At 38.9% G+C, this 11851-nt stretch overlaps 1 protein-coding gene across 3 annotated transcripts in view; it reads left to right on the forward strand.

The window, feature by feature from the left end:
• The window catches only part of SLC10A7 (solute carrier family 10 member 7), a 151064-nt gene extending 139869 nt beyond the window's left edge, over positions 1-11195 (forward strand). For 2 of the 3 annotated variants that reach the window (XM_042796978.1, XM_033001708.2), the window contains exons 11-12: positions 3964-4109; positions 7432-11195. In XM_042796978.1, coding sequence (XP_042652912.1) covers positions 3964-4109; positions 7432-7476 — 191 coding nt within the window. In that variant the 3' untranslated portion in view covers positions 7477-11195. Of the gene's footprint in view, positions 1-3963; positions 4110-7431 lie in introns of those variants that run through there. The other variant, XR_006165687.1, reaches the window with a different exon arrangement.
• Positions 11196-11851: the final 656 nt, after the last annotated feature.

Consider the following 11851-nt stretch of genomic DNA (forward strand, 5'->3'; position numbering starts at 1 on the left):
TACCAGTGATTGTAAGGGATATCAGTGGGATGATCTCAGTGCTTCCTCCCTTCTGCCTCACCTCTCTAGTCCTGGTCAGGTGAGGTGCTGTTTTCTCACCCAGGTGGGTACCGCATTTCCTCTTTCTTTGGAGGAGGATGGGATACAACCCTGACTTGTGCCTGTCAGGGTGTTTGGTCAGCTCTGATCCAGCAGTTGGGTACACACCCATGCAATACGGCTGTTTAAAAGATTTTGGCAACTCAACAGTTTGTTACACCCCTACTTTGAGCAAAGCTGCCCAAGTTGGCACCAAACCACAGAGTAGCGCTTTGTCATTCAGGTCTCGTGATAGGTAGTGAGTGAGGGTCTTTGGCAGAGGAGTTGAACCAAGCTGCTGGAAGCCTGTAACTTCATAAACTGCAGCAACATGAATGGGAGTTTAGGGTTGTGAGCCTTCAGACCATGACAGCAGTCTTAAAACTTAACGAAAAGGTTGTCTATAAACTGATAATGCCAGTGTTCCTCCTCCAGTGTCAGTCAAGATGAAGACCCATCGAAGTCAGTCCAATTACCGTGAAGTGCAGATAAGCATGATTAACGGCTCTGTGAAAACAAAAAGTCCTTATGGGCATTATTCCTCATATGTGTGAATGCAGCCTTAATGCTCCAGATGGCAAATAAATACCCTAATAATGGGGGGTGGGAGAAGATGCTACTGTGTACTTTGAGGAAACTTCAGACTAAGGTAGTGGTCCCGGCTTTAATAGATGTGATTTGATCCTGTGCAAAATTTTATTTATCTTAGACTTAGCGTAGCTATCATACTCCTTATGCTACTTAGAACTGGAAGAAATATGCTATAAAAGATGAGGAAAAGAGGAGTGGACAGCCTAAAATAAAGATAACCATATCCATTTTGCTTAGCACCTTCATTCCTTGCTATCTATCTGAAAGATTTAAACTAATCTCACTCACTTTGTTTTGTTACAACTGCACCTATTCATGTCACTACCAGTTCAGTCAGTATTTCTGTTATAGCTTCTCTTAGTGCTAGTTCATAATCTCATCTTGAAAATGCATTACAGGCTAAGATTGGGCATACAGCATCAGCCTGGGCATTATAATGTCACTTTTCTTCCTTTGGTTGGGGTTTGGTTTTCATTTTGTTTGTTTGTTTGTTTTTTCCAATGTTTTATATATATAAATACAATTATTTATTTTTTAAGAGAGGGAAAAGTAACTATTAAAATCTTTTTCCTAATTAGGAAATTGCATGAGTTTTATGTATTTGGAAAACATTAGCAGTCATACTGATGCTTGCAGTTACTATGTATTTCTACAGAAAAAATTTAGACAACATTTAAAAAAATAAATAAAAACCATGCCGTTTTGTTTAGCTTTGTGGTAATATTACTGACACAAGCATTTATGACTGTAGTCTGTGGATCTCTGCCATGAAATATTTTCTGAGAGAGTTGCATACTGGCAAAGTTGGATTTACAAAAGTCAGAAAGTGCATAAAAAGGCAACAGGGCTTTTTCTTTCCATTGAACTTATGCTTACCTGGAGAAATTATTATTATTTCTTCTTTTCACCAGTTAGTTTTCCCTGGTAAATAACAGGAACTTTAATTGCACATTAGTTGCTTACAGAAACCTATTGTTGTGACATGTATTTAAACAAGCTGTGAATTAAGAACCTCTTTCTACCCAGTGATCTAATTATATTGTCACACTAATTATAGTATTTTGTATTTATATTTGACAACTTTAATTTTCTCTTCCTAGTTTACTGAAATAGCTTTCCTCTAGAGAATTTACCTTTTAGGCTAGAATTTCTTTTTTTTTTTTTTTTTTTTTCAGAAAATGTACAGTAATTTACAGCATGTCTCAGTCACTCTGGATCCATTCTGTTCACATCTCTGCTGTTAGTTTTCTGTGTGATCTTAGGCTAGTCATTTTAGTGCTCTCTGATTCTCTGTAGGAGTCCTGTTCGGATTACTAAAGTGTTTTGGATCTATGGATGAAATTGCACTACCAAAACACCAGGTACTGTCTTATGAACATGAATACAGCATGTTCATAGCTTGAAACTCTAGTTTATTTTTCTGTGGTTAGAGAACAGAAAAGGACCCACAAATTTGAGACTTGGAAACAGGCAATAAAACCTTTATCTGTTTACAAAAACAGTATGATGGGCATTTGAAGTAAATTGCACTCCTTAATATAATGCAAATGCCTAAATACTATCTATTCCCAAACCCTAGAAATTGGTGTTAACAATAAGCAGCCCTATTGTGTGGTAGGTCCATGATGTTGTTTTGAAGTTAATTACAATATTGAAATGAAGCACACAAGCCTTTATTTATTTGACTTAATCTTTCCCTGGAAATATCCACGTAAGTAAAGGCTACTAGTATGGGGATGAGGTTGTTAGTGGTATAATGTGATGAAGCTAATCAAAATAATTACAAGAAATGGTGCTGTGGAAACGTGAAGATTTCAGGAAGACTAGATGTGTGTCAGCAAGAGTGGGACACTGGTGGACCAGTAATATTCAACAAACGAGCTGTTTCCTCATATACAGAGGAGGCAACTTTTATTAAGGGAAACCTTAAAGGGCTGAGAACGGGAATTTATCCAAGATGTAGAGAAAAGCTCATGTAAACATGGCAACTTCGGTTGACCTGAAACACCTACTAATGGGGGAATGGAGGGCATGTGACACAGAGCTCAGCTTTTTGTCATTGCTAAGAAGGGAGACACACAGATGAGCTCTGTGAAAATTGTGTGTAGTCTGCTTCGCTGCAAGGTTGATGCTGGCAGAAGACTCCTAGAATGACATTTAAGATGAGGGAGAAAATAAGGTGTGTTCTCAGGGGGCTCCTGAGGAATCGCAGCTGCTCGTTTTGGTGACTATGCAAATGTCTGTTCAGGCAAGACAGAGATGGTTGGAAGTTTTGCCCACACCTATGCTTTGTGGAACATGGGAGCAAAGTTCCAAGATTTAAAGAGATAATTTTGAATAATAACATGTTCAAAGTAAACATAATCGGTTTCATTGCTGCAAAACTAAGTAAAATTTAATTTTTCATATCACATCATCAAGTGGGAGGATTATGCATGGAGATGTCTAATAGCATTAGCACTGTTGAGTGCAAATTCAAGCCCTTAGGAAAAATGGCCCATCTCTAGGTCTAAGCACTCACTTCTTCCAGCATCTAGCAACTTCTGTACTCCGGCTGATCCCTAACTCTTCCTAGGCATGACCGCTTCACATTGCTCACTCAGTTCACTAAACCTTTTCTCTCTTATGCTGTGTGTCTTCTGAAACATATGGGTAGAGCAGAGAGTTTTGTTCTCTAACACACGAGTGCTCACCTGCAGAGTACTTGACTCTCTTACCTTGACTGCATGAATCAGTCAAGGCCAGGAAGGCTGCCATTTGGGTACTCACCAACTGGCCGGGAGCATGCCAGGAAAACACAACCCTCCTCCAGTGGCGAACGGACTGAAGAGGGGTTACGGGCAGGAGTCGGGCAGGTTGGATGGGGGACAATCATGAAAACACAAAAAAGAGCACAGTGAGAAGAGGTAGTAAATAAGCAGTACAGAACTATGCTCAGCAACTGAACAGTCATGCTACAGCAGAAGGTATTTTATATTAAGCCTTCAGCAGGAGTTTGACAGCTATTAGCATAATTAGAAAAGATCTTTTATGGCATTCCCCTACTCCTTCCTTTCTGCCACAGAACTTTCTCTGCTGTGTATTTTTTTGTTCATGTTCTTGCTGGTTTGTTTGGGTTGGTTTTTTTTATATAAACTTCTGAGTGCTCATTTTGTTTCTTTTGAGTTTTGTTTTGTTTTTATTTTTGTTTTTTTTTTTTTCCTGGTGAAATGTCAATACAACATAAAATGCTTTGTTTTTATCTGGAGCTCAGAGTCTGAGGTGAGAGTCTGTATCCTGTTTTTCTGCCCACAGGGATTCCAATGCTGAAGATAGTATTTGCGGGTTATGAGCACCTGTCCTTAATTTCTGTCCCCTTACTCATCTATCATCCTGCTCAGATTCTTCTTGGCAGTCTGTTGGTACCAACAATAAAATCTTGGATGGTTTCTAGGCAAAAGGTAAGAATTGCTTGTTTTGATTTATAATGGAAAGTGGGCTGTGAGGTTAAAAAAAAAAAAAAACTAAACACATATCTTAAACTCCTCAAATTCCTTCTTGGAGATCCCATGGTAGGGATTTTTCTGTTTCTTTACTTCAGTTGTGACAGTGATAGCCACAGTAGTATCAAATTAAAAATCCTGAACTTTATCTCCTTTGGCTCTTGAAAGGTTCAAATCTTGAAGTTAGACCTCTACAATTAGTTCAAATTATGAATTCATTCAAATTATTAATTCAGATTATGCTCAATAAGAATGGCTCCATCTTTAGCTAATAAGCACAGCTTGGCTCTTCCTTATGGAGCAGTGATAAAAATCTGTCCGCTAGCATGGGAGTTGGAGAAATGAGGTAAAAGGAGGGCACTTTCTGAACTGAACTGAATTGAAGCAGGATGATAACTTTTTTTCTACTTGGGTCACCCTTTACAATAGAGAGAAGTCTACAGGAGTCTGGTGCATCACATTTCATGCCAAAATTATGGCATGGGATAGCTTGTAGGATAGACTATAACCTGGAGGTTTTTGCATCGACATCACTGATTCAAATTATGCTTATTTCAGTACAAATTGAAGCTATTGACATCTGACAGCCATTCTGTGATCTGTATGAAATAACTGCAATGGTTTTAGTCAGGTACTCAGAACAGTAGTAACCACCTCACAGAAAAATAGTCCGTGCAACTGATTTTAATGCTGTCTTTAATGTTCTGTGTTGAGGATCAAGAAGCTGTGGCAACTGAATCAGTCTTTGACAGCCAATTTTGGGTGAAGGTTGAGACCTCCTGTGGGAAGCCCAGCGCCACTAGTACCCTGCATTCTCCACTTGTCAGTGGAGAAATTTTTTTTGATAACTTCCATGTTTCCAATTTTCAGCAAAACCCATCAGGCCACCATTTTACTAGCTTCACTCCACTAAAGTCACCATGCTATCTTGAATGCTAAAATTTCCCCAAATCAGTGATTTTTATGTGGCTCCACTTTGATCACCTGATTTGTAAAAAGCATGAAAACTCTCAATTTTCAGGAACTGAGACCAGAAATCAGACGGTGTTAAGATACACTTACCTCAGCATTTAAAAATGGAAATTTGAGAATCATATGTCATTTCTCCATCAGTATGAAAGTCATGATTTTTTTAAAATCAGAAATTATCAGGAGGCATTGCAGGTTGTGTAAAGAAAATTCCATGCTATTCCTGCAGAAAGATAGCCTAAAGTTGATACTGCTGGTGACAGAAGGATCCCTGCAGTGCTGGCTTCTCTTCAGCATCTAACTTCCCTACTGCCAAAACCAGGAGCGGGGCTGGAGCTTATTGAGACCTCCCTGATCCTCAGGGGTGGTAATGGCTTTTAGGGGCTGCCGTCAGTTGCTGCAAGTTAACACAGGCTTCAAACAGGGCATTAGAAAAGTCAAGCAGTATTGGAGAGATTCACACTTCACCAGCACTAGTTTCTTATTCATTAAGCATCAAATAAACCTCCTGTGCTAATCAGACTGTAATGTTACTGTAGAACCACTTTGGGGGATTGTTGTTCTGTTGCAGCAGTTTCTTCAGTTGGTCTTCTGTATTATTCACAAATGTTATTTTAATTACTCTTTGAAAAAAATCAATGGGGTTGGGTCTCGTACAGTTGCCGTAAGTATAATAGAAGTGAATGTTGTGACTGGATAATGGTCTCCCGCTTTGAAAATAAACATGTCATCATCACCCTTGATGTTTATTTTCTATAAACACCTTGGCTTCATTTTGGCATCTCTCTTGCAGGGGGAGACGGTTATCCAGTCACAGTACTCAACTGCAGTGACATTCTTACTTTAATTATGATAGTACATGTGATCTGGTTGTATGAAATTGAATTTAAATATTTAGAGGTTCATCTACACTAAGGTATTTTGAGTTTGTAAATATGGCATCAGAATCTGCCAAACTACAAAGTTAAAAAATTGTTTCCCCAAACCAAATGTGGAACGATGTCTCTCTCCAAAGTCTCCTGCTGAATAATATCCAAAAGACTAATCTCAAATGGCTAGATTTAACAATAGTTAAATGCTGGTATTTCTGAAAGCTGGTGTTTCTGAGGGGAATATAGCCTATTTATTTTTAAAGGTTTGGATTTTTTTAAGGGTTTACATTTGTGCTGGAGCATTTTTCAAGCAGTGCTTACAAGTTTTAAATGTACAATATTAAAGGTTAATATCTACAATAAGAAGACCCCTCAGACATCTCTCAGACTGAAAATTACTTATTTAGCCAACCCTCCAGAAATGATAAATGTCTCACTCAGCAGGCAAATGCTGGTCTGTCAGGACACTTCACCCAAAAGGCTAAGGAAAACAGAGGATCCAAATTTCAGGAATTTGCAAATGTCATTAATTTCCCTCTCACTCAGGCTGATTTGTCCCATACAAGAAAGCCCTGAGCTTTTTTTGTTGCAGAGCACACCAGCAACAGGCATCCTTCACAGTGACCACATCGCCATACAGGAGCAGCTGAAAACCTAACACCTTGTAAGCCTGTCACATTTGCCTCCTAAGTTAGAGAGGCTGCTTCCTGCCAAACGAGAAGCACGCTCAGCTATCACTTGAGTTGGGCTTCTGTCACACACTGAATAAATAGTTCAGCCGGTATAGTTGGCCAGCCTCGTGGGGAACAGAGAGCTGGACCCTGCCATCAAATAAAGGCATGTGGTTTCTCTCCTCCTCAGTAAGAGTAGACTAGAGCTACAACGACGTCGGGTGTCCCCGGCATAAGATCACCTCTGGACTGACGTATGTTGGCTTATTCTTACCTTTTCTCAGAAAGGAAGGTATAAACATCAGAGGTGCATGACATCCACTGCTGCAGCAGTGAGTGTACTCTGAGCAGGCTTTGAGGAGGACAGGCAGCACAAAGGTGTTGGCAGAAATTTTCTTCTTCACAGTCGTTCCCTAAGTGGGTCAGAAGCTCTTGTATCTGTGCCACAAGTGGTTTGAGTGGGGTCCAAATAAAGACTTTCTGAAAGACATCTGAGACCCACCTCTGCTTCCTTCACTGGCACTGTAGCCGTGTTTCTTGTGGCTCCTCTGTTAAGGCTATCTATGTATGAGGTTGTGATGGGCTATCAGAGATAAAAACATCATTACAAAACCCAGAGCAGCCTGTCACCCGCATGCTGACTCCTCATTTAGCCTCCCAGAAGTACCCACAGCATTTTGTTGCCCCTTATAAATAAAAATCTTTTCTTGTGCTGTTGATTGTCTTTTATCAATATAAAAAAGTGACTGTTTTGTTTACTGTTCACAGGCACTGAAGTTAACCAGGCAGCCCAAAACACCCGCGAAGGTATAATTATGGAGATGGCCTGTGTCACAGTGAATGTATATATGTACTATACTGTACACACAGACAATTGAGACAACTGGGTATTTGTGAATGTTGCTTCAGTGCATATTTTATTTTTATATATATAAAAAAATATATATATATTAAAAAGATACCTGTTAAGTGCCTTACAGATGCATTTTTGGCAAAAGCATTGTTTCCAGAACCACTTTGTTGGTTACAGCAAGAGGTTGTACAGTATTTTGGAGTCCTTTAGTTTTTATTTTTCTAACTGAGTGAACGATTGTGACTAACAGCTGTTTCTTCCATTGCCCCTGCTTTGAAGCCAGGGTGCACCAGCTGTATGTCTCTGTTTTAAACTAGCCAAAATGACCAGAAGCCTATCCCACTGCTGGCTTACCCTGGGGAAGAGCTTTCTGAAGGTTCTTTTTTTCCAAGATTGACTTGAATTTCTGTGTGACTCTGTTACACTCCCTAGTCATATGACTGTGACATGCCTTTTTCTTCTGAGTTTGTGTATACTCAGCATGGGGCCATCCATTGGATAGAAGCTGAGAAGCATGAATTATTTGCATTTGTTGACACAGTTGTCTAGACATTCCTTCAAAGTTAATGGTTTCTCAAAAAAATTCTTTCAATTCCATTGTATGATATTGTGCCATTGTATATCTTAAATGCCTCATAAGCTTCTTCAAAGAAATGGTCTGGTGTTTGGGTTATGAGTGAAGTATTTGTGTTTGCAACTAGGAGATCTTTTATAATTTACCCCTGAAGAACACAAATTTTTGTTTTTCTTTTTTCTTCTCCTTTACCTTCTCCCCGTGCAATGCACGGAGATCTGCAGTGACAGAATTTAGGATGCTAATATTGAAACAGAGTCTTTATTGTAGTAAGCCAAGCTATGTTTTCTATATTGCTGCATTGGTAATGAATAACAGCTTGTGAGGACAAGGAAGTTGACTATTTTTTTTTTTCCCCAATTAAAAGGATCCTTACAGTAACAGAGATGCTATCTTAGCTTATTTGACAATCAGTCACAACTTGTTAAAAAATAAAATGTTACTCTTTTAAATAAAATTATATAGAAAAAGAATACAAAGTACTATTTCTAATGTCGGTGTTGAAGAGAAAGGAACGCAGGCGTATATTTAAACATATAGCCAGCACTGCATCTTGTCTGGGAGATGACGATTTCAGAAGCATGCTCTAGTCCAGACTCTGAGGTGTACCCAACTGAAAAAAACTGTGCTGGCAATTGTGCAGTAAAACATTAAAAGGAGTGAAAGAAATAGGTCAAACTGGGATCAATATAAATGCAGAAGTTTCATGTGTGTCATGGTAAATATTGCCTTGGTGCACGTGCGTGCAAACACCTAGGAGCAGAACTTTAGCAGATGTAAATTATCATAGCTCTGATATGGCTACCGCCATTTACACAAGCTAAAGATCTTTCATATGACAATAGGCATATGAAATTCATATTCTTCTGCCTTAGTGAAAAATACTGTGTTTGGTTTACCTAGTCTAGTCTGTTAGTCCTGTGAACAACAGGAAAGTAGCCTGGTACCAATTGTCGGTGCTTTACCTGACGGTCAGTCGGTGCAAGACCGCTCTGTTGCCATCTGTATGAGAAACAACTGGGAGCTGACAGCGTCACTTGGTTCAGAATTGTCATCACCAATAAAATGACTACGTAACGGAGGTATGTGAGGTGGCAACATGCTGAATTCTTTCATTCCCTGCAGGGGAATGAGCAGCGGGAGGGCTGGGGACTCTGCCCACCACCCGTGTCCCCCAGGGCTGTGCTCTCTCCTCACTAGCCACTGATGCAAAGGGCAGTGGGCAGTGAGCTCACACTTTTGATCAGAGCATAGTCAGATCCACCAACAGGCCAACCCGCGAGGTAACTGGAGGACAGCATGCATTGGCCCAAATTTGAGGTTCCCCTTCCATAAGCATGCTAACCAGTAACTGGCTCCATGTGGGAAAAAATGCCTTTGTCTGGGCTTAAAAACCCTGCTTGCAGCGGAGAGTTCTGACCTGGGACAGTTTCTTTTTGTTCTGTTTCCATAAACCTGAACTTCCAGAGTATATAAGGACTTAATCCCAATCCCACTGAAATTGATGACTCTTTCTGTTGGTTTTGAATAGCAAAGCAACAGGCCCAGAAAGAGTGCTCAATTTTTTTAAATACATAGGAAGAGTTCAAGCATACAGTAGCTTACTGTGGTTGTGTCAATGCTAAATAGTCAAAACACTGCAAGTACCCCTACTGAGCTACCTCTACGTACTGAACCTCTGACTTTCAGTACATCCGACAACTTGCTTAGATTCCACTGAACACATCCTTTTTTCTTTGTTAAATTTTTTCTACATTGATGAATATTTCAAACTGGTTTAAGATGGAGTTTTGTTAGAGCCTTTACAAAGTCCTTGTTGATTGCTTGGGGCAGCCTAAATATTGTGTATGAGTGTTGGAGGTGTTGGTCTAAAGGGAATATAAAGTAAAACTGAAATACATATGTTAAATCTGTACTTAATGAAACTTAATTGTGTATATCAATTCTGTTATGTTTAAAGACTGTTAAGAAGTTGGTTTCATGACTTGTTATTATGCCTATATGTCTTTAATAAACAGAATGGTTTTGAATTTAATTTTGTTAATAGGAAAGCAAGATAAAATTACTTATCCTCTAGGTCAACTTTTACCTCAGTTTTGTTCTTTTGTGGATAAGCTTTTAAACCGTTTGCTTATTCCTTAAAAAAAAATAATCTGTGAAATATACGGAAATATTTTGTGAACTAAACTTGGGGAAAGAAAATCTTCAGATTACTGCAAATTATCATCAACTGAAAATTAATTTCTTGAAGTCCACAAGTTTTTCAGTAGAGGATTAGAATGGTTCTGAATCTTTTCAACTTCCTGGCTTTAAATTTAACTGAGAGATACCTGGTACTGAACGTAATCAGGCAAAACTGGTGGTAAATGAGAACTTTGCCCATGTTAAAACAGAAGGATTTTCATGATCATCAACACTTATCTTCTGCATATCTATAACTCCGTCTAGTGATGGCAGAGGAAAAAAATGCCCAAACAATAAAAGAGCACTTCAGAGGTCACAGGAAGTCTTAGCACTTTGTGATGAGTTACTCAAACATTTTGTTTCCCTTTTTGTGCACTAAATTGAACAGCTTTTGATGGCCCTGGTAGTAGGTCCAAGACAAATCATTTTTTACATAGTTAAAATTGTGGTGGTGTTTTTTCTTATAGATCCTTAAATTGTGGTGGTGTTTTTTCTCATAGATCCTTTAATTAATGTGAATAGGTTATATGACAGAAAAGGCAATCTCAGCAGAAGCTGCACAGTTGTGCTTGTTCACAGAGCAAAAGGAAAGTAATCCAGCAGTTTGGTTTTACAGAAACAGTCCCCAACCTTATTCTGGCAGTCAGGGAAAGAGAAGCTGTTAGTTTTATTTGTGTACGGTTTTCTGTGGAAATATCTTGACAGCAGGAGGTTAGAAGGCAAGATGAAATATTGTCTGTCTTCAAGCACATTTATTTATGTGCAAGTGCATACGTGCATAAGAGATGAGCAGTTATGTATGTAGAAATCACTAGAAAGGACCAAGTCTCTGGTATACATTTTTTTTGCAAGACTGCATATGGAGAAAGAGCTACTTTTTTGATGTTATTCTGACATTAAAAATGAAATTTCAGACACTGATTTGTGTTTTGTATTGAATCATAATCTCATGCAGAACCTTTACAGCAGATGATTGCAGCACTGTATTTGTAAACTGTAGACTATTTTGCACTTAAATAGATGTTGATGCATTTGGGAATTGCAGCACAGTAAAGGGCTAAATCATAGTTTCTCCATTTTGTTATAATCCAAATGCATTTATATTACTATTATTATAAAGTGCCAGGAACACATAGTCCCTCGCAAACCCATTAAATAGACAAGAGACTAAATTCTGCCCTTGGTTACACTTGCACATCTCCAGTGAAAGGGCTGTTAAGCTGCAGGGCGGTCTCCCTAGGGAAGCCGTTTGAAAAGCCCTGCCATTGTTCTAACAAAGCTCGGTGATAATGTAGCACATGACAAGAGTAAATGAAGAGTATTTTACTTTAGATTTTATGGCCTGCCCTTTCCAGCATCTAACAAACAGAATCTCTTTTGTCCCTATTTCCATGGGTAGCCCCAATCTCTCAGACAAACACTACAGTATCATATCAGAACAATGTCAGAAGAGGGAAGTTGTCTTCTCTTTGCCGTTTTCTTACTTAAACTGTGTTATCATTTGTGATCATTAGACTGTGACTTCTTTGAGGAGGCATTTTGAATTAAATTCTTCAACATTTATGTGTACGGTTCCT

This window comes from Tyto alba, unplaced genomic scaffold (genome assembly GCF_018691265.1).
Source record: "Tyto alba isolate M040663 unplaced genomic scaffold, T.alba_DEE_v4.0 Super-Scaffold_23, whole genome shotgun sequence".
NCBI lineage: Eukaryota > Metazoa > Chordata > Aves > Strigiformes > Tytonidae > Tyto > Tyto alba.